At 43.2% G+C, this 23,093-nt stretch overlaps 1 protein-coding gene across 1 annotated transcript; it reads right to left on the bottom strand.

Annotated features, from left to right (window-relative positions):
* Window positions 1-823: 823 nt before the first annotated feature.
* EXOSC10 (exosome component 10) lies at window positions 824-23,050 on the bottom strand. The gene is made up of 25 exons (XM_039509123.1): window positions 22,871-23,050; window positions 20,881-21,017; window positions 20,233-20,356; window positions 18,557-18,661; window positions 18,026-18,188; window positions 15,232-15,343; window positions 14,821-14,896; window positions 14,546-14,656; window positions 13,905-14,048; window positions 12,916-13,106; window positions 11,819-11,975; window positions 10,550-10,698; window positions 10,058-10,108; window positions 9,092-9,203; window positions 8,250-8,300; window positions 7,546-7,624; window positions 7,216-7,337; window positions 6,476-6,571; window positions 5,687-5,761; window positions 5,133-5,220; window positions 3,772-3,845; window positions 3,099-3,267; window positions 2,533-2,594; window positions 1,791-1,867; window positions 824-1,004 (listed from the first exon to the last, which is right to left on the bottom strand). The coding sequence occupies exons 1-25, from the start codon at window positions 23,021-23,023 to the stop codon at window positions 974-976; spliced, it is 2,709 nt and encodes a 902-aa protein (XP_039365057.1). The 5' UTR covers window positions 23,024-23,050; the 3' UTR covers window positions 824-973.
* Between the last annotated feature and the right edge of the window lie 43 nt (window positions 23,051-23,093).

Below are 23,093 nucleotides of genomic sequence, written 5' to 3'. Positions count from 1 at the left end.
AAAAAACAGAGCAGCATTATGCAGTGATGCAGGTTTGAGGAAAAAAAGGACAAGGACAATGGGAAAGGGAGCAGCACCCAGGGGTCAGAGCAGACAACCAGGAGTCCAGAGTTCTAGTATCTGCTCTGCCACTAACTCAGTGTATGACTCTGCCAAGTCACGTCAATTTGGTGCTTCTTCAGCTGTAAAATGGGGATACTGCTTACCTGCCTCACGGGGGCATTAACAAGCCTTCATTTGTCAACATGTGGAACAAGCTTTGAGATTCTTAGACATTAAAAGTACAGAGTAGCACAGGAGTGAGCAATGTCAAATAGATCCCATCAGTCTTCTCCAGTTGTGTTTTAACCTTCAACCTATTTACATGGCTTTCAGTCCCTGTGTTCATTTCTGTAACAGTCAAGCAAAGCAGTAACTGTTGGTTTTCATTCAATTCAGAAGTACCTGCGCTCTTCTCTTCTAAGCACTGAAATTATTACTGCTTGGGAACCAATGCATTTTCTACATTACAGTGGCTTGCAGTAAACAGGCAGTTTGGCATCATAGGGACAGCCTGGCTCTAGTTCCTTTGCTGTTCTATTTGTATAGGATTTGTTCCCCTATATCTAGTTCAAGTCACAAATATTTGCACATTTGCTGAATCTCTTGATTATTTCTGTGCTGGCTTTGGCAATACGAACCAGGTTAATCCCACATCCAACTGACATGTCGAATTCTGCTCTTCCAGACAGCGGAAGGTGGCAACAGGTTCAAGCCCGACACCAAATACATTTTCCAACCACTTCTGAAAATGTAAATATAATAAAGGCCAAAGACAAAACAATTAAAATTGGTTTTCCCCTTTGGAAAAAGCATTTTAATTATTTTTAAAAGATTTCTGTACAAAAACTGCAGCAGTGGTTGATATTTGCCTCTCCACAGCTCGACAGAGACTTTTGTTCATTGGCAGTTCTCACAGGATCTCTTACCAACACTATCTTTTTGGCCAGCTGTGCTTGGAGCCCCTGCAAAAACAGTTACAGAAAGAATTTAAAATAGCTTTGGGTTCGAAGTTCACTTGAGCTTTAAAGCCTATGAAATGTTAGCAAGGCTGTATTGAGATGATGGTGAAACAAGCTCTCTTGCTATCCCCACCTCAGTGAGAGTCAAAGTAATGTTGCTCTTCTGCAGCTGCAGGGGATTTATGGGCCACAATGCTGCCCCTCTGGTTACCTCCCCATAAGTGTTATGCCTGGGAACTGCAAACTAAATATCTTGGGAATTAGCCTCTGTGGAATTTTCATGTGAGCCAACACCATCGCTTTCCCTTCTAACTCCCTGGTTAGACATGTGCTCCCTCCGTACAGCCTGATCTTTGGTCCAGGGCTGCATCTCCCATAAGACTAGCACCACTGTGACCTCAGGATTTCAGATCATAGAATCATAGATTATTAGGGTTGGAAGGGACCTCAGGAGGTCATCTAGTCCAACCCCCTGCTCAAAGCAGGACCAATCCCCAAATCCCTAAATGGTCCCCTCAAGGACTGAACTCGCAACCCTGGGTTTAGCAGGCCAACGCTCAAACCACTGAGCTATCCCTCCTCTGCCAGGGTTGTCTTTTTTCACATTAATCTTGGACTAGATTTCTGAAGCTGATGTCAATGAACACCAGTAGGTGTTGTGCAGCTCTCATGCTAAGCATGTCCAGATACTGCTGTGTGAACTAGTATAACAGTGGCTTTGCCTATGACTCCAGGGCATTTGAGTGGGGAACACTCCATCACTTTGCAGAGAACCGTTCAACAACATACCGATCACTTTTCCCTGCCAAGTAGGACATGCTTTTACTTCCAGCTGGGTGCTGAAGTTTGCTGGCTCCAGAGAATTTCTATAAGAAAGGAAAAATGACCCACCAGTACATTAACTAACAATATATTTCACATGATACTTCTATTCGCATCCAACCCTGTCTTGTCCATCATACCTCCAAGGAACACTTTCTGCTCATTTAAGTTGTGAGTTTTGGAATACAACATATTCTCTCATTCACCTGAAATGAGCTTTCCTGACTAGGAGCTTCTGCTTGACATTTCTGTCTACAGATTCCACACAGATGAAATTTCTACAATTAGAGAGGTTAGTACAGAGGGATCCTGAACAGGACCCTATCCCCTTTTCTTCTCCCTGATTCATCCCCACCACTGTGCTTCATTTTATTCTACATCTCATCTCTCTCTGTGGAATGAGTTTGGACTGACATTGAAGTGACTGCACAGGAAACTGCATTTCCCACAGTATCACATGTAAACTGATCACTTGTTAAACTCTACACACAGTTGTAATGATCTGAAAGAGAAGCTTGTGGATACCATCTGCACATCAGTCAGAGTGGCAGGAAGAGGGTGCACATGGGATGAGGGCTTGTAACCAGCCTTATGGATTAGAGATCGAAAGCCTGCATCTCAGCATCAAGTGGCTATTAGGGGAGGTTTGGCTCTACAGACACACGGTATCACCTTTATTTCTGTTCCTCATTTCAGAGTGTTCCCTTACCTTGCCTGTGTGGGCCTGCTTGGCTGGATCAAACTGGGATGACTGCTTGGATTTGCTGTTTCCTGAGACAGACACGGAGTGGAGAATAATTGCTATTAGAAAGGTTCTTTTAAATGAACAGTAAATTCACACCAATAGCAAGTGCTCTTTGGCTGTAATGAAATATAAAGGGCTGTCTTTCCCTCACTATGAAACAGAGTATACTGCTAAGGAGAGAATAAGCTTTTAAATGGATCCTCATTACACCTGATTCAAGTCTCTCCTATTTTCTACTGCTGCAGGGTTTAATGAAATACATTACTCTATTGTGCAGAAAAAAGAGCCAGTGCCTTTGGTAATTCCAAGAGCATTTAAACTGGTTTTGTAATTACACAGACAGATGGTGAGCAATCCACTTCAACCAGGCTGATTTCTTTAAACCATTCCCAATTCTTCCATTAGTACAGGGCAAAGACATTACTGTTTGGATGTCACAGAGCTCCACACACCCACACAGCCTTTCAAGGCTCAGCCAGGCAATGGTCTCCACAGCCTGCAGCCTCGGAGGTGGGGAATCCAGCTCTTACCAGCGAACACCTTGAAGTTAGACTTGCTGTAATCAAAGGGGGTGAACTGCTTTGGCATTTCCTGCTCCTCTGGCTGCTGGGAGGCTTTTGGCCGTTTCTTCTCTTGTTTCGGGGTATCTGTTCCTGGTTCACTGGTGACTCTCTCCCTCTTCTTGCTGGCCTGTTCCTGCTGTAAAAGCAACACACCCAAGGAAGGAAATGTGATAACCTCTCTGCCCGGTCACACTGGGCTCAGATGGTAGTTGCCATGGATACCATAATGGGGGTTGGGGGAAACATTTCTGTACTGGGATCCAAGGTTTAAGATGCCTTGCTCCCATAGCAGAGGCTTCTCAGATTAGAAATACTGCTGACAATCATAATACTAGAGGCCTGGATCAGTTGTCGCTCTATGTACACATTTTGGGGGGAACCGAGGAAGACAGAGATAAGGCCATGGCTAGGCTAGAGGAGAGTTGAAACTGGAGTAGGGTGAGGCCCAGCACAGATTCACTGAGGTCTGAAACGAGGACTGTTGCTATGTACAGGGTCAGAAGCCCAGGAAAGGTTTAGTCCATAGATTCAGAGGGCCTGAGAGATGTTAGGTGCCCTGGATCGAGGGCCCAGAGTTTATATTTGTGAAGGCGAAAGGGGTAGCTTGTTTTGTCCTTCACACTCAAACATTTGTACGCACCACAGCTTGCTGACGGACTGAGACAATATTCTCTGCTGTTGCTTTGCACTCCTTCTGCATCTGTTCACGGGCGGCTGTGAAAAGAACAGAGATTCAGCCAAGAGACATGCAGGAAAGCAGGACTGCATTAGCAAAGATCGCTCTCAAGGAAGAACGAGGAGCTTGCTTTGCAATGGCAATCCTCTTACCCCAGATACCACACAGAGACAATCTTCATGAGGTGAACCTCATTCATCAGAAAACCCCTTTTAGAGCATGAGTTATGTCCCCCAGACTATGGCAGGACAGGAGCATACCATATCTAGATTATGGGGAAGCCAGCTGGCCGATTCCTCAGTAGTCTGTTGGGCGGTGGGGAATGGTTTATCTCAAATCTCACTCCACCTTAGCTCTCAGCTCCCCTAGCTCTCTCTAACCACCTCTTCCTGAAACACTCCCACCTGCTGAATAATTGAGGGCATCAATCACCAAACTAAGGCACCCCACTGGGCTGGGCTGGCTCCCTTGAAAAGATTTTGGGTGTCCCCAAGACAACTGACTAATCACTGTTCTTCCAAAATCTTAAGCACCTTCTCTATCTGAAGAACAACAAAAATGTAAAGCGTTAAGGGTTTTCTGGTAATAACCGTGCAGATTAACATGCCAGCCGTCGAACACTGGATACCTGCATTCTATGTGGAACGGGTTACAGAGGAAGTGAATTTAGAGGAGTCAGCCTGGAATACATATAATTAAGCACTATTTGCAGTCTCTTGTCAGTGAATGGCTAATATGCAAACAAAAGGGATACTGCATGTTAGCACAGAAACACACTGGAAGAGCTGTGCGTGTGGAAGTTTGCAAAGTACTAGTTTACACTGGGCCTTGTTCTACTGACTGTATCAATCTCCCAGTTTCAAACAGCAGTATGTTTTAGCCCCTTACAAATATACAAGGATTAGACAGAGGAAAGAGGTGGCCTGCCATGCTGAAAGGAGACTTTCTAGTTAAAAACTATGGGTTAGGATGATGGTACTTTTAATGCAAGCACTCTGAACTACCAAACAATCAGATCTGCATTTGATTTCCAGTCCTGACCTTTTGTGCCCCCGTAAAGGTAAGGAGTACTATGGATGTATTGCTGGGAGGGAAGGAAGGAAGGACCTGATGTCATTCACTGCTAACCACCCAAATCACCTAAAATTGGTTGTGACTGGCTCTGAAAGGACTCTTGCTCAGAGTGTCTTGGTTGAAAAGGCTGTAGTTAAGATGCAGGGCCTGGACAGTGGTGTTACAGGGAAAGGGACATTCAGGGGTTTGGAAGATCCACCTTCCCTCCCCCAGCCCTCTCCTCCATCTCAGTCCAAAAAAGTGGGTGTTACCTCTCTGCTGTACTGCTTTCTTTTTGGCTTCTTCCTTTGCCTCTTTCTGCAGTTGTGCCTGACTCATCAACTTCCACCGATTGCTGATCTACATCAAAAGAAAAATTATCTAGGATCACTCACTCTGAAGTCAGACAGAATGGGGGAGGAGTTTACAGACCTGCACCAGCATTCATTTTGGAGTACAGAACACCAAATTTGACTACACTGTTGCATGAACCATGGTTAAAATATGACTTTTTTTATTTTGTAAAGAGTCCTGAGCCACATGAATTAGCACCAAAGGTTCCATGTCAGGTATGGTGCCTAGTTGTAATTCAATGTTTTGCAATGTGGGAGATATGAGCTGGCGTTTCCCTTGTTCTTTGCTGTAGAAGTCTGAAAAACGTCTCCCCTTTTCTGAGGTGAAAGGGAAGCAAAAAGGAAAAAAATAAACCCAAGTAATCTCTCGCCCCTCAGAAACTTCAAAGGGGACTTGGAACTCATTGGTTGTCACCTGGTTCTTTCACAGGGAGCTGAGCAGTTTTCAGGAAATGTGGCAAGTAGACACTCACTTCATAAATTTTTGATGATGGGTCAAACTTTGCTGATTGTGAGATGTGGGCAGGATTCTGTTCTGAAGGCAGATACTAGGAAAAGGAAAAAACATTTTTTTAACACAGCATGCAGGTTGCAGACAGCATACATGTGGGGAAGTCACTGACGGCTGAGATGCACACTTAGTAGGTGCTAACTGAAAAAAAGTCAAATTTAACATCAAATCTACAGAAAGTTAATGGTTCAAAAGAATGTCAGTTCACCCCTGTCCAAAATTACAAAGCTTGAGGCCAACAGAAATATTTCTTTTGAAAGTAAATCCAATGGAAACACTTTTTGATAACATTATCCTCCACTTTGCAAGTCCAAACATATTGGCAAAATACATTTTAGAACATGGCAAACCAGAAATGAAATAGATTCATATCAAGAGAGGACTGACTAGTTTATTTTCACCATCAAGCTGAGAGACGTAAAATATGGTCAAAGATGAAAAACTAGATTAAAAAAATGGTTTTAATTAAAAGGTATCTAACAAAAGTTTTAATTTTTTTAAAAAATGATTCTTTTAACCTGTTGAAGTGCCTCCTGAACATCCATTTCTCTACAAGTTTCAAAACTAAATCCCATTGTTTTCCTTGCAAAATACATCTAGCATATAACCTTGTGATTCCAGTAAATGAGCAGTGGCTGATTTCATGCTAGGCTCTACTAACACTGCCTTGTGAAAATTCCTTCTCTTATGGGACTCACTACATTGCTCAGTTTACCAGCTGTCGCTATGAAGTATATATAGTGCCCTTTACCATTCTAAACGGATTTTCAAAGGACTCCATTATGCGCTGAGCCTTCTGCTGTGCGACTGTTAAGTTCTTCTCATTCCCTTCATCCACATCAGGCTCCTTAAGGAATGCAGAAAAGCAATTAGCATAAAAAATACATACGTTACTTACAGACTGTATATAGACAATGAGTCCAGCATTGTTTGAAACACAGGATATGTGACCTGAGGCTTTTAAGGGCTAGTAGAGTTAGTAAAAGCCAGACATTTAGGAGATCCCCTAGTGCCAAAAACTGAAACAGCATCAACTAGGTTTTGCTTACTTGGGGGGGGGGGGGGGGGGCAGGAAATGGAGGGAAGTGAGATGGGGAACTGAGGCAGTACTGAATTTTACTTCGATACTTGACAAGCCTAGAAAGTTCTGTTCTGTAACAGTGCCCATTTCACACCTGCTGCTTGTTTTAGTAGTAGGTGAATTTTCAGTTGCATTTTTGGGCTCCTCAGGTTATCACCGTATTGTTTCCTAATCCGCCTAAAGCCCCAGTGTGGGCAGTGACCCTGGGAAGAGCTAATCCACTTGCCAGCTTCCTACTTGCTGAACTTGGTTATGCTGTACACCTGACAGGGAGCACAGCAGTATCTCCATGAATACCCTATTCCTCGGCAGCTACCTTTTGTGCAGCATTACTAGAACTTTTCACCAGTTTATCAAACCTTCATTTTCTAAAATTTAAATGTAGACACCTTCATATTACTGGAGCTTACACTGAATATACTGATGGTGGCTGTAGCAACAAGACATGCGGAATTGGGTAATATCCTTGTGCCGTCCATCTCCCCCTCGCTGTCTGAAAAGAGGCTCCCACATTCCAGAACTGGTGCAGGTTCTGCAGAGAAAGGAAAACAAAAAGTTTCTGGTTTTGAATACTCCATTCCTATTGGGTTTGTGTTCTGCTATGATCTCCCTGGCTCTGCAAATGAGCTTCCACTGAAGGTGAAATGCTTATTTTAAGGTGTCAAAGGAAAAAAAAAACTACTTGAATTTTTTCCATATTAGCAGAAGTCAGAGACTGTCTCCCATCCTTCCCAAATTACCTAAGGCTGAGGGGTTCTGAATATCATCCAGAGGAACACGTGTATTGTCATGAGGTCCAAACAAATGATTCTCCAGCCTCTGCAAACAAATTCAAATTACATATGTGATCAATACAGAACCTTGCTCTGAGATGATTTAAGGGAATTTACAGAGTGGAAAATGACAGGCTAATCACAATTGAAATGTATGGGTGATGTTCTGAGGCTAAGTATTTCTAATATAGCTCATCTGCAATTGCACAGAGAATCTGACACTAAAAGGATGGCTGTGCAAATGGCTATTGGCTAGCAAGAATGCTTTGCTTCATAGACACAAGGCAGATAACTAGGACAGCTGTAGTAACTCATCTGAAATTTTCCTTCTTAAAAATCAGTCAATATAGATTATAACAAACATACACAAAACTTTGTCCAGCAACTGTAGTGTTTACTGATGGAAGACTTATTTACTATAGTCTTGTTTGGAGCTTTTAAAATATTGACTCATGACTGGTAGTTTTACAAGCATTATAGCACACAAGGATAAAACTGGGTTAACAGAGGGACATGTTTGTCAAATGGAAAAAAACTAGTCAGTGGATTTAGTGTAACCAGCTAGAATAAAATTACAATCTTCATGCTTCATGATATCGACCTCTGCTATAGCAGTTTCTATGAGTCTATGGTTTAACACATTAGCATGCCTAGCATGACACAGATAGTACCTCTGGATTGGGCAGAGACCCTTTCTTCTTTACCGCCGCTGCAGTTTCAGACTAAGAGAAGAGAAAAAATAAGAAAATTACTAATGGTTAACTTTGAAGCATCTAGCCCAGCAGGCACAAGCTTCCCCCTACCAATATTTTCAACACAGCTAGCAGAAGAACAGTTCTACATTTCCCCTCCCAGGGGTGTGTGTCTGTGTGAGGATAGGTAAAATGATGAAGCTGTTCACATAGCAAGGCTGTGTTTGTGCTCAGGAATGGCTTAATTTCCCTGTAGGAGGATGCACTCCACTGTAGTAACAGCAGATCTGTGCTGACCTTCATTAAACCTCATTCCAAGCCTCTAGGTTGCATGTCTGTTTCTGCTTTGCCAGTTGTGTAGGCTTTGTCATTGGTGATTTCTTATGTGCATCCAACAAGCTCTTATTCCCTTTGTAGGTAAATGTGATGTGTGCATAAAGGCAGAATAGGGGTTATGCCCCAGAAACCTCACAGATAATTGCTTTGCTCAAGAGTGAGTATTTCTACCCTGTTACTCCCCTGGTTCCCTTAAGGGCCTGAACTGCATTGAAGTCTGCAGTGAGATTTCATTGCGGGAGTAGGAAGAAATGCCTACAGGAAGTGCTTCTGTGTGCACTATAGCATACAGTACAGTACTCAGGCTTCAAAGTGAGGTTACTGTCTCAGACACAAATGGCAATCCCCAGCAGCAGCCTTGCACTATAGCCTTGCATGTAGACTATTTCTAGATTTCAATACCCATGAGATCAATAGGAACCTCTGGAGGATGAGGTGCAAGAGATATTCCACAATACAGTCGTGTTGGTAGAAGATCTTTGTACCTTGAGCAGAGGCATCTCTCGGGCCTGTTGGATGAGGAGATGCATTTCGTTGATCTGTTGGCGGACTAGTGGTGGGATCGGGTTGCAGCAAGCAATGATGCCCTGGGGTTCTCTAAAGACATAATGAATTGAACTGAGTTTACTATATTCTCAGCTGATAAATCAAACCTTCACATGCAAAGGAGAGTAAACCAGATGTAATCACATGCCTCACTTCACTGAGTAAGGCAAATCAGATTTGTAGTTGTACTGGATAAACAGTGATGACTAATGTGTCAATACCACATTTGGGCACATAAAGAAAGTCCATTAGCTCAGTCCCCCCCACAATGTTCTTTCTGCATCCAGCTTTAATTTCTCTCCTTTCCAATATCTATTTTTCTTACAGAGGGAGTGTGGAGTGTTTTGAAATCACAGATGCAGTTTTATCTCCTTTCAAGTGTGGGTGGTAAATTGTGAATACCAAACCCTCCAAAAAAAAAAAAAAAATCTTGTTTACGGGAGAATGTCATGGAGGACATGAGAGGGGTCTGGCACCTACACATTTTCCTTTCCAAACTGAATCAACACCTAGGTGTATACTCCTATAGAGTACTGGTGGAGAGCTCAAAAGAGAAGGGAGATGCAATGACTGGCAGCAGTGTGACCATGTTTTGCATTAGCAGACTCTGTATTCCTGACATAAAGACACATGTATTTCATAGCCATCTGGCTTATGCTAGAAGAGCTTAGCATCTTAATTTTTTTGTGTACGGAATTTCTCTGCTTTGAAGAACTAAAGGCAGATGTAATGCTAATTACTCAGAGCAACAAGCTAACCAGAGAAGTAAAAACAAAACAAGGGAAGAGGAAAATCCAGCTGACTGATGGACCTGGGACAAGCAAAGGACATTCAGAGTTGTACAAAAACAGAGGAGAAAAAAAAGAAAAAAAACAAACCAACCCCAAAAAGGCACCAATACATACTTGGGCAGTTCCTCTGCTATCTTCATTAGCATATGGTTTGGTAGCACATACCTGCAACATAAAGAGCAGTAGCACTGGTATCACGGTAATTGTGTTAATTAGACTTGTTTACAGATAAATGTAATGGGGAAAAAAACACCTCATGTATCATTCTGCACTGGGTCCAAGTTCTTAAGCGCTGGGGTCAGGTTAGGGAGAAATAAATCATGATTGATCTAGAAAACCATAGAGGCAATTCCCCCACCCCCCAATGATATTTCTGATCTGCGGGTTAGGGGGTCAGAGGAACAGATGAGAGGAAGTGGTGCAACTAAAGTACGGTGCCTTTCACTGGATAGTGTCTTAGATACACAAGAAGCACCCAAATCAACCATTCTTAGCAGATCCAGGGTTTCTTTCGACGAGCTGCACCACCCTGCAGAGATCCACTCAACGAGCTGTACTGCTCTGCAGAGATCCATTTAAAACTGTGTCTAATGAACGACTTCCTACCCTGTACTCTCATCCTCTTGGCGTGCCATCTTGTCCCTCCAGGCAAAGAGCAATTTAAAAGCTGTTAGCTGCTGTGTGTTGAGATGCTTTTTCTGCCTCCTGTAGAGCTCGAGGTAGGAGTCCTCTGAGAAGATGGGTTTGATGTATTTCTGAACAGGAAGAATTAGAGAGACTGGTGCTCAATATCAAACAGAGTCATGTACCAACTCTCTCTGGGCTAGAGAGAACATACCCTGGGAAGTGCCAGAGAATCAAGCACACAAGAGAGGACTGGATGGTTTGCAACAATGGCTCATGAATTCAGAACGGAGGAGCCACTTGAGGTTTTTACCTTAAGCATTTGGGGCTCGCAACTGTTTATGTTTTAGTTCCAGCCACGCTCATTTTTTCATTTTAATTTGGATACATGAGGCAAGAAAGCTTTCAAGTCCAAGAGCATCCATAGACATAACAGATCTTTAAGTCTTGGTCGATTAGAAAACTACCCACCTCTTGTTCTCACTAGTTTTCATTTGGCAGTGTATATTTATCATGTAGTTACTGTGTGCTCCAATATCTGAGGCTTTTATTAGGGATGTCCAGAGAAGTGAGAGTAAATATTGACTCACTTGAAAAGTTTCAGCCTCTTGACACCTGCAGGCTGATGTGGATCAGCAGCAGCAGTTTTGAAGACAACAAAAGGTCTAGAACATCTAGAACAGGGGTTCTCAACCTTTTTCCTTTCTGACCCCCCCCGCCCCAAATGCTATAAAAACTCCATGGCCCACTTGTGCCAGAATAACTGGTTTTCTGCATATAAAAGCTGGGGCCGGCATTAGGGGCTAGCCAGCAGGGCAATTGCTTGGGGCCCCATACCACAGGGGCCCCCACGAAGCTACTTTGCTCAGGCTTTGGCTTCAGCCCCGGGTGTTGGGGCTCAGGGCCCCGGGCTTCAGCCTCATGCTTCAGCTTTCTGCCCTGGAACCTAGCGAGTTTAACACTGGCCCTGCTTGGTGGCCCCCCTGAAACCTGCTCGCAGTCCCCTAGGGGACCCTGGACCGCTGGCTGAGAACCTCTGATCTAGTGGTCCCTTAGCTAGTGGAACAGCTGAGCCCACGCGAGGTGGGAATGGAGAGAGAGTAAGGCTGTAAGACTATTTCCAGATATACATACTGAAAATTAGGGATTCTGCCAGAAGGTAGGGAATGGGCCAGGCCCAACCTTGGGTGCTTCCCATCCTAGACAGTCTGTATTCTGACCCAGATAACTGGTCCCCAGGTGAAGATTTACCTTCAGGCAGATGTCCTTGCTGCGCTGCCACACCACCTGCAGCTGAGTGGGCTGTCCATTTCCTCTCTCCCACAGTGCCTCTCTCACTTTATCATAAATGTAGAGCAGGTAGTGAGTGTCGTCTCGGGCGTAATGGATCATTTCCTCTGGCAAAGGGCTGGAAGCAGAGAACTATCAGTGGTGCGCAAATGTGTTTTAGCAGCCCATCCGTCATCCTTGCAGTGCCCTCTGCCACAGCACGTAAAGACAAGCTACATCTGGGTCCACCCCCCAAGAACAAATCCAGGAATTCTATGGATTCCTCTCCCCAGAATCTCATTTGTGGGCACCATTACAATGATTTTCTCCATCTGACCTCTTGCCTATATCTGGGAGACCAGGATCCCCAGGGGAGCCATTCAATCAGATGGCAGGAGGTACCCTGTATAGTAATGCTACCACTGTGCACCTGCACGGCCTATGTACCACAGCTGTGCTCTTCGTGGGCCAGGGAGATCGCGCTGCAGAGATCATTCTCAAGCTAGAACCCATCATTCAGTCCCTGTACTGGTTTACGTAGCATTTTTGTCTGGAAGTTAGAATTTTTTAGTGGTGCATCTGTCACAACAGAATTGCAATTTTAGAATGCCAGGCTGAGCAATGCAGAGAAGGTGGCAGCAATTACCTCTTCAAGGAGGTGGCAGCTTTTGTCATAACATTACACTGTAGTTATGCACTGTTCTTATTGCGTTAAGTCAGCTTCCAGAAGTCTTTTGTTTCGCTGATTTTAAAACATGCATATTACAGCATTTGGCGAGAACTTAGTGCTCATCAAAGTAAGCGGCTGAAATAGACAGCCAAGCACGGTGTTCCGTAGGCAGATGCTGTACATACTAATCTCAACCCCATTCCACAAATCTGCTAATGCATTTCAGCTCTGTTTTGAAGCCTGTCCCTTTTATTCCAGTTCTTCACCACCACAGTCTTAACCAAACATCCCAGTGAGCTATGTGGTTTGGGGATCGGTTGAGAAGTGAAACAGTCACCCATTAACATGCAAACAAGTCCTGAATTTGACTCTTAACTCTAACGGCAACACGTCAGGATAAAACTCTTACCGAATCCTCCAGTCAGCCAGCTGATACCGCTTGTCAGTTTCCACGTGGCAATAGAGTTTTAGCAAGTGGTCCAGGGAGTGCCTGCCAAGGTTGAGGAGACGGGCAGCCTGGTGAGTATCAAACATGTTCACTAAGTACAGACCAAAATCTTTCTGTAGCCACTCCACATCTGAGTCGGCACCATGAAGGACCTGTAAGGCAACACAATCAAATGCATCAGAAACAAGGATGCGAGAGGGTGGAATAGCACTTGGGATGAGAGGATAACCAATTCCACTTAGGGGCCAGAAGCACCAGAGTTAGAAAGTTATGTTTCTAAACCAAGACCTCTTTGCCAACATTTCTCCTTCCACTGCTAGTGGCATAACAGCAAGTATTTGGTTTCACCCAGACCATGTTTCCACACTCAGCCCTCTCAACAGACAACTGGTAAACCACTGAAAATTTATTTCTCCTCTGTTCCCCCCCACTCCCATTTCAGTCACATTTCTTATGGCGCTCCCCATCCATTCCCTCCAATGTTTATACTTTTTATCTAGTGGGCAAGCTCTTTGGGGCAGGGACCTTGTCTTCATACTTGTCAGTATAGCACCTACAATCAAGAACAGAAATGGTACCTGGTTTGTGTTCAGTACAGTCTGATGGATACAGACCTGCCTAAGACCTCCTGATGGGTGGTCAGATCCATTTTTGGGCCATTACCAACTAAGCAGTGCTCACTCTCACAACAGTGACTTAGATGTTACTAGCATCTTAAGGCCTGAGGTCATAAAGGCTGATTCAGTGCTCACTGAAGTCAAGGGGAATCTTTCCAATGATTTCAATGGGTATTGGATCAGGCCCATACCATGGCTCTTCCACTTGTGCCAACCTTTCCCCGGAAGGAGGAAGTGGCTAGGGCAGGAGAATAAAGCATGGTTTTGGACAGAGTTAATCCAAAAATAAGTTATCCAGGCATAATTCTGAATAGGTTGGAAGCGTCTACTGACCTTCACAATAGCAGGGTCTGTGAAGGCCTCATTCAAAATATACATGTCACTACGTAGCTCCAGGGTGTCAATAATAAAATCTTCCATCCGGGTGGAAATCTGCATCAGACATGTCAAGCCCAGGAAACTCCTATAGGAATGGTGCTACCAGACAAAGGACAGAAGTTAACTCAGAGCCCCTGCAGGAGTGGTACTATGAAACACAGAATGACCAAAAGCAGAGGAAAAGATGACAATAAATGAATGAAGAATTCCTCTAGGCAAAAGTTAATGACATGAACAGATTTCAGGTCTTTGCAATCATTGCTACTATTTTAATAATACATCATCCGAATTAATTTTGAAGTTGGTCCTTTCCATGGATCTCAATATAACCCAGGGGGGATCATAGGAAAAAATTCAACAGACTAAATTCAATATAAAGCTTATTACAATAGAATAAAGTTTGAGAAGTTAAAATGGCAGCTAAAATCCCATGCAGGCTTCCCACATCATACCTGGGACATATCACCTAACTCAACATAAAAAGGATATGGTACACAAAGCAACAGATTATGAAAATTAGAAGGATAATAGTATAATGTAACCTGCTAAGTGCTAACTCAACATATGTAATTTAAAACAAAGAGCAACACACTTACCTCCAAATCCACAGCAAATTCTTTGCAGCTTACGAGCTTTTCGTTCAGTTCTACCAACTCATCCAAGGTGGAGATGAAATGGCAGGGTGTGTCTTCAACAGGCCTGTACATCTGACATATAGCCAAAAGTTTCTGAATTAAAGACCACTCTCACAGGCTGTAACTGCTCCCCTGCAATCATAACTAGGCTACAACCAGGGCCTACTGCAAACTGATTATCTACTTCTTCCAACGTTTCTTCTAGATTCGAACGGTAATTTAACCTGGGCACTAACCTGAAGTTGTGGTTTCTCGAGAGCTTCATCTGGTGGAACAAAGTGCTCCAGTTCATACTGGTAAGGATGAGCAAACCTGCACAAGTAACAAAAAGGGAATCTGCGTCATTCCAATCAACTTCACCAAGCCAAAGGAAGTGGTTACCAAGAGATACTCTTTGTGAGCCACCGCAGTTTGCCTAGTATTGACCAGAAATCTTAGCACAGGGCAGATTTGTTATGCATAGGTATAAAAAAAATTATGAACATATATGGGGGCAGCTACAAGTGAAGAACCATGCACGTGCACAGACACAGAGAAGAGCCACATGAGGTGCTGCATGTGACAGGTACATGCATAAAAGGATTGCATACAAAATGCATATATATCTAGTGTATTTCCAGCATCCTGTTGCTTATTTAATTTCTTACATGTCTTGTTCAGTCTGCTGAGTTCTCTGTTGATGGAGGAAATCGGCCAGAGCAGCTGGTACATCCAAGTCTTCAGGACGCTCCTTTCGTTCCCGCCTGCTTTTTGCGAGTGCTGAATGACCAAGAAGAAAAAATTAGACAACGCTGTACAAATAACGTGTATTCCTAACTCAAGTTTCTCTCCCCAATGCCTAACCCGAAACCCATTAAAATAATTAAGTATTATAAAACCCTGAACACTCCTGGCCTACTGCTTCTAAATACAAGATTTCTACCTGTGCCTTGTTTTATATCTCAGTAGTAGGTATGACAAGGACATATGTCACCCCGCAAAGACTAAGTAAGATGAGCAATGCTAATATAACAAGAAATTTTTTAAAATTTAATCACATGGTGCAAGCATCCCAAAGATTAATAATTCTGGCAGCCAAACACTGCTCTGCAATGGAAAGGCAACTAGCAGCTCTACCTCTATTATATATGCTATTAGAAAGTGATGAAAAATAATAAAACGAAAGTCAAATCAACTGTTAGTAGCTAGAACTGCAATTGCATTTTAATGGAGAAATGTTGATTCAACAACAACCAAATGACAGATCACAAAGACTTGGAATGTTATGAGGTGGGAGGGAGGGGGAGAACTACTGAAGCTTTTGGTTGCTTTGTGTCAACTATTTGGCTAAGGAAGTGAAAGCAAAAACTCACATCTAATCTTTTTTTCACTATACTAATAACAAAACCCATTATTTCTTCTAAGGTCAACTGCATTTACGCAGGACCTGGTACTTCTTGACATCAATAAGAGCCTGATCCCTGACTTTGCGGGAGCAGGATTAGCTCCAAAATACATTCTGTGTTACAGATTGTTACATGTGCATCCACAGCAAGACATTTTATACAGACTTGACTCTAATAAGAATGTCACCATCATAACGGGATGCTTAGCACTTCCAAAGGGTTTTTGTCTCCTTCTGAGGTACATTCTTTAGATTCAATGATTTCTTTTGGCTTGTGAGGGTTGGTTTCTATTTGATGTTCATTATAAAAATAATAATTAGGGCTGTCGATTAATCACAGTTAACTTACGCGATTAACTCAAAAAATTAATTGAAATTTAAAAAAATAATCACGATTAAGCGCAGTTTTAATCTCACTGTTAAGCAATAGAATACCAATTGAAATTTACTAAATATTTTGGATGTTTTTCTACATTTTCATATATATTGTATTCTGTGTTTTAATTTAAATTGAAGTGTATATTATTCTTCATTACAAATATTTTCACTGTAAAAATGATAAAAAATAGTATTTTTCAATTCACCTCATACAAGTACTGTAGTACGATCTCTTTGTTGTGAAAGTACAACTTACAAATGTAGATTTTTTTGGTACACAACTGCACTCAAAAATGAAACAATGTAACACTTCAGAGTCTACAAGTCCACTCAGTCCTATTTCTTGTTTGTCTTAGCAATTGGCTGAACAAGTTTGTTTACATTTACAGGAGATAATGCTGCCCTCTTCTTATTTACGTCACCAGAAAGTGAGAACAGGCATTTGCATGGCACTTTTGTAGCCGGTATTACAAGGTATTTACATGACAGATATGATAAACATTTGTATGCCCCTTCATGCTTCGGCCACCATTCCAGAAGACATGCTTCCACGCTAATGGTGCTAGATAAAAAAAAAAATGCGTTAATTAAATTTGTGACAGGAGAGAATTGTATGTCCCCTGCTCGGTTTTACCCTCATTCTGCCATATATTTCATGTTATAGAAGTCTTGGATGATGACCCAGCACATGTTGTTCATTTTAAGAACACTTTCACTGCAGATTTGACAAAACGCAAAGAAAGTACCAACGTGAGATTTCTAAAGATAGGTACAGTACTCGACCCAAGGTTTAAGAATTTGAAGTGCCTTTCAGAATCTGAGAGGGACGAGGTGTGGAGCATACTTTCAGAAATCTTAAAAGAGCAACACTCTGATGCGGAAACTACAGAACCTGAGCCACCAAAAAAAGAAAATCAACCTTCTGCTGGTGACATCCGATTCAGAGGATGAAAATGAAGAAGAGTCAAGCCGCACTGCTTTGGATTGTTATTGAGCCCATCATCAGCGTAGACGCATGTCCCCTGGAATGGTGGCCGAAATATGAAGGGACATATGAATCTTTAGCGCATCTGGCATGTAAATATCTCGCGATGCCGGCTACAAAAGTGCCACGAAAATGCCCGTTCTCATTTTCAGGTGACATTGTAAACAAGAAGCAGGCAGCATTATCTCCTGCAAATGTAAACATTCCTGTGTGTATGTGAGCGATTGGCTGAACAAGAAGTAGGACTGAATGGACTTGCAGGCTCTGAAATTTTAGATTGTTTTATTTTTTAATGCAGTTTTCTTGTACATAATTCTACATTTGTAAGTTCAACTTTCATGATAAAGAGATTGCACTATTGTACTTGTATTAGGTAAACTGAAAAATCCCATTTCTTTTCTTTTTTTTACAGTGCAAATACTTGTAATAAATAAATGTAAAGTGAGCAATGCACACTTTGTATTGTGTTGTAACTGAAATCAATATATTTGAAAATATAGAACATCCAAAAATATTAAAATAAATGGTATTCTATCGTTTAGCAGCACGATTAATCGTGATTTTTTTAATTGCACGATTAATTTTTTAAATCACTTGACAGCCCTAATAATAATAATACTACCTAGCTCATATTTATTATTATTATTATATGCTACCCAAGGCAAATGAAGCCCTCTCACCCTGGCCTTCTTACCTTCAGGCAGCGGTTTCAGAGCGTTGGGTTTGACAAAAAGCTTAGGTACAAAGGGAGTGTTGGAATTGTCAATCTTCTCTCGAAATCTGAGCTGTGGTCGAGTGATATTCTTGGCATGTAACAATCGGAAGGTTTCAGACTTTGTTCTGTGGGATTCTCCACTCTGTTTAAAACACACATTTGAATGGATTTTGAGATAGTCTATTATCCCTATATCCCTATATGCATTTGAATATTAAACTCCAGACACAATGAAAAACTTCCTGAAAGTACAGCACTGTATCTAAGGTCAATACAACAACATATAAATTAGGTGCCCTGGGGCCCTGAATTCAGGTTAGAGAGAGATCTGTGTGCATGAAATCTAGATCAGAAACCCAGGGATCCTGAATCTGGAGTGAAGGGAGGGGAAGCACAACCAGAAATCTAACAGAACTTTGGGTTACTGAACCCCCAACCACTATCAGTACAACTCAAGCCTAAGCAAAAAAGTTCAAGTTAATTCAAATCAGCTGACTGTAGAAGTCTCACCTTACGGTTCCAGCTGGAAACGATTGTCTTTGGGAGTTGCATCCCTGCAGGGAGGATAGGCTGCTGGTTCTTGTTCACTCCTGCTGCTTCATCCAGTAAAATACCCTGAAATTTGGGAAAAGAAGCTTAAGCGAAACGGTATGAAACATTCTGTATTTGGCAGTCCAGCTGGACTGAAAGAGAAATGTGCAGCTGCCTCCATGCTCATCAACTCTGAATTTTGTAAAGGGCAAGAGTGGCCAAAGGCTAGGTATGGAATTCTAATGTTAGGGATTAGGAGATGCAATTGCCAAGGAATCAAAGGGGAGTTTCTTCAGAGATATTCATGTGCTGATCATCCTAGACCCACACTCTCCTCTCATATCTTATCCTCCACTCTGCCCAGTTTTGAGATGGGCCAATACAGAGTTAGTCTTGCATCTAATTTGCTTGGCAAAGCATGATAAATAAACAACTCTTAGCCAGGCTGAGAAATGAACCATTGTTATAGACGTGGCACTGTCTTCTAGTGGCTGAAGCACTGGCCTAGGAATCAGAGAACTTTTTTTTTGGACATTATGGCACCATCTAGAGGCCCCAACTGAAATCAGGGACATATCATGCTAGGCACAGTACAGGCAAATAGTAAGAGACAGTCCCTGACCCAAAGGGATAACAGTGTAAATAGACAAAGGTTTGGAAGGAAAATGGAGGCCCAGAGAGGTAATGTGACTTGCTCGAGGTAACACCACAGGTCAATGGCAGAACCAGGAATAGAACATGGAGCTCCAGATTCTCAGCCCCAGATCACATGGCCCTTCTTAGGCTTCTTTCATACTCACTTTGCACAAGTGTAAATGACTGCATGAGGTTCCAGATAGCAGAGAATAAAGCTGTGGGAGGCTACAGCACCAAAGCCCAATGTGCCATTACTGGGGCCTGGGAAGCACTGATTTAAATGACTGGTTTAAGAGACTTTACTTTTGAATGTAAGTGGTACTGAGGTCTCTGCTCTCAGCCGCATGTCAGTTTAATCAGCTGCCAGCCTGTTCTGTTCTTTATGGCTGGGGTAATTATTCCAGCTCCCTTGCTCTCCTGGGATAGTATATGATACATCCGCTCTGGCACCCACACAGGCAGCCTTCTCTTCCTCGTTTGCAATGGAAAGGTTTGATTGACTGTCTCTGGTTTTCAGGAACAGTTGGAGCCCTGGTTTCTATTCCTTCTGCTGTGTGACCTACGGCAAATCATGCCACTTTTCTGTGTCTCTGCTTTCCCTTACGCCCTTTGTCTATTCTATTTAGATTACAAACTTTCCAGCCAAGGGACATCTTGTGTGTATGTACAGCACCTAATACAATGGGTCCCAATCTCAGTTGGAGCCCTTAGGTGCTGTTGTCATAAAAGTAATCACTCTCATCCTTACAGGCCCAGTTCTAACCTACTGCTGTGATTTGAAATACAGAACAGTGACAGACAGCTCAGAAAAATAGCCTCCCATTGGGCTGTAATTTTTTTTTTTTTAAACAAGGAGATACCTAAGAAATAGTGACTATAACAGAATAAATGTTTAAAATGAAAAAGATCTAAGAGTCAGGAACAAAGTGTAATTGCTAAATATTGCCATTTCAATTTCTGTGGAGAGAGTGATCCGCTGAATGGTTACAAGACAAAAAACACAGGGAAAGTTTACTCACCACTTTTTCAAGAATTACATCATTGGAGTCCACCAGCAAATCAAATTTATCTTCCAACTCTGTTGCTTTGCTGCGATCCTTGATGTGACTGCGACAGCCATGATACTGCATCACCTTGCTCATACTAACAAGAGAATACTTCAGTTACTCTTTAAATGACATTAAAAGCAGGTATACTAAGGACTGGACCAATTTATTAAGATCCTTCCTGAGCTCTGGCTACTCTGAGGTTTGCAAAATCAAATATAGATCCTTTAGATACTGTTGTAAGAGCTTTGAACATGAGAAGCTCTGAGAAAGTGCTAAGTATTGCTATTCATTTCCACTGGGTCTACGAAACTTAGATTGGGCCATCTAGTTAGGAAGTCACTTTTCCATCAGCCCCCACCTGCTCAGTTCTTCACCTAAATTGTTGCAGCTACTTTACAGTGGTAAACTGAACGACTCAATTTTTATCATTACCATTTAAATTTCATGTATCAGAAAAGCAGTTGACACATTTTTAAATACAGCTGAAATATACGTAATAAAAAATGCTCATATATTGTTTTATTTTGAAATTTGCAAAGAAGAGAATTCTCTGCCCCTCACTTTGTTCCCTATCATTAGGTTTTCACCACTGACACAAGAAAGCCAAAATGTCCTTACCAGTGAAGCAGCCTGTCACCTTGCGTTTCACAGTATGCCCGGAATCCAGGAAAACTGCGATAGAAGTCATATTCATCTCCAGGCTGAGGGAGCCCATTAGATGCCTTAGTAGCAGCCACCACAGTGCCAAGTGCATGCTGTTAAAAAGCACACATCATTAAAATATAATTCCACAATGTATCTTCATTTTAATATGACCCTGCCAGATGAACACACAGTAATCCCATTCCTCGCATTATATTACTATTCCTAAACCAAGGCACAACTAGGCCTTTTTAAACAAGAGAGTTTACAACCATTTCTTTCTGAGTTAATGAAACTAATATTAAAAAGAAAAGAAAAATCTTAAACTGAAGATGTTTTGGTTTAATGGAAATATTATGGGTATACTAACTCCAACTTCAGAACTAAGAAATGCTCTCTCTCTAGGGCCATGTCTACACTATAAAATTAAATTGACATAATTTACATCGGCATACAACCACTGCAGTAATTGCATCGCCTACACTTTGCTCCTTGCATCACTGGTGCGTGTCCTCACCAGCAGCGCTTGTATCGATTTTATTGTAGGGCATTGTGGGAAGTTTCCTGAAAGCCAGTAACCATCTATGCAAGCAATGTTGTGTCTACACTGACACTGCATCGACCTACCTACATTGATTTTGATTCTATGCTGCTCATGGAGGTGGAGTTATTAAGCTGGCATAGTGGGGCAGTTAAGTTGGCAAGAGCAAAATTTTAAGTGTAGACACTTCCATCGTTAGGTCGATGCAAGGCAGCTTACATCAATCTAACTCAGTAGTGTAGACCAGGCCTACGAAAAGGTCCCTGGGTGAGGAAATGTGTAGGAACTAAGTTTGTAATGATGGAGATGGCAATGCTGTGGTTTGTAAATCAGTTTGTAGAATGCTTTGTCATGCTTGGATTAACAGTCCCACATAAATGTCCGCCTATATCCAAAAATCAAGACCTAGCTGCTAAATGCATATTGAAAATCCTTCTTGCTGTAGGGAGAGCATTACAGAGGAGGCTGCCTCTCTTGCACCTACCCTGGTGAAAATTTATGAATACAGAGAATCCCACCACTCCAGTGTTGCCAAATCCGGGGGTTTCCTTTGAATTTTTTTTCCGGTTAAGACACAGATAACTAAATGTAGGGCTGCTTTTGGCACCAGGGCCCATGGATGAGCTAGTACCGGCTGTTTAGGTTAAATTTATCTCACCACCATGATTCTAGTTCCCCAGACTCCACTGCAGGGAATGCCCTAACTAATTTGAGGGGTTATGCTGACAATTTGCCAGGAACAGGAAGACTGCATGAAATTAGAAAAAAGGAGACTGCCTCCAGGGCCACGGAGACAACAGGCCCTGGTTTACAATTCTAGTTCCGAGTCCCGTGGCCTACATCTCTCCATTGCACAGAACTGCACAAACGGACTCACTTCATGGCAGTGGGATGCAGCTTGTCCCCCCACTCTCCCGGGGGGAGAGGCGTGACAGCGTGGGCGGCGCTGGGAGGCTGCACTGGAGAGCGCTGGCTACCCAGGCTGTGTGGGGAAGGGGGGCAGAGAGGGTGTAGGTTGTATGTGGGGGCAGCACCCCCAACCCCGCCGCCACGCTGGCGCCCGGGTCCCCCCTCGGGCTGCCCAGCTCACTCAAGCTCTGCCCTGCGCTGACAGGGTGGGTGGTGCCGGCCCCGGCTGCAGCAGCAGGAGGTGGGCCCAGGGTCACTGCTCCAAGGTCCCGCTTCCCCACCTTAGAGCGAGGGCCCTGGGCAACAGGGGGGCGCGAGGCCCAAACTACAACGCCCGGCATGCAACACTCCGCCTCGATCTCGGCCGCGGAGAATGCTGGGAAATACAACGTAGCGCGCTTCCCCTCAGGCCTCAGCTCGCGCCGCGAGCAGGAACTACAGTCCCCAGCATGCCCCGCTGCGGGGGTGCCGCAGAGCACGCCGGGAGTAGTAGTCTGTGGCGGCTCCCTGCCGTACCTTGACGAAGGAGTCGGCATCCCTGAACCCCGGGAGCACGGTGTCGGAGCAGCCTCCCGGCGGCTCCTCCGTGGAGCCGCCGCTCCCCGTGTCCATTATCCGGCCCGTCTTAACTGCTGCGCTACGACTCCCCCGTCCGCTGGCAGCCGCCATCTTTGACACGGACCCACGTGACGCGACAATAGCTGAGTCTCGCGCGATAGCAGAACCGTGGGGGGAATGG

The sequence above is a fragment of the Mauremys reevesii genome, linkage group 21, assembly GCF_016161935.1.
Source record: "Mauremys reevesii isolate NIE-2019 linkage group 21, ASM1616193v1, whole genome shotgun sequence".
NCBI lineage: Eukaryota > Metazoa > Chordata > Testudines > Geoemydidae > Mauremys > Mauremys reevesii.
This window is presented reverse-complemented; position numbering and strand designations above follow the sequence as displayed.

What these genes read in the sequence shown, in the direction of transcription:
- EXOSC10 (XM_039509123.1), bottom strand. Translation starts at nt 23,023, where the DNA reads ATGGCGGCTGCCAGCGGACGGGGGAGTCGTAGCGCAGCAGTTAAGACG. An exon ending in CAGCAGACTGAACAAGACAT is followed by an intron (nt 14,897 to 15,231) that starts GTAAGAAATTAA and finishes TTACTTGTGCAG; the next exon opens with GTTTGCTCATCCTTACCAGT. An exon ending in CAGTCCGTCAGCAAGCTGTG is followed by an intron (nt 3,268 to 3,771) that starts GTGCGTACAAAT and finishes TTGCTTTTACAG; the next exon opens with CAGGAACAGGCCAGCAAGAA.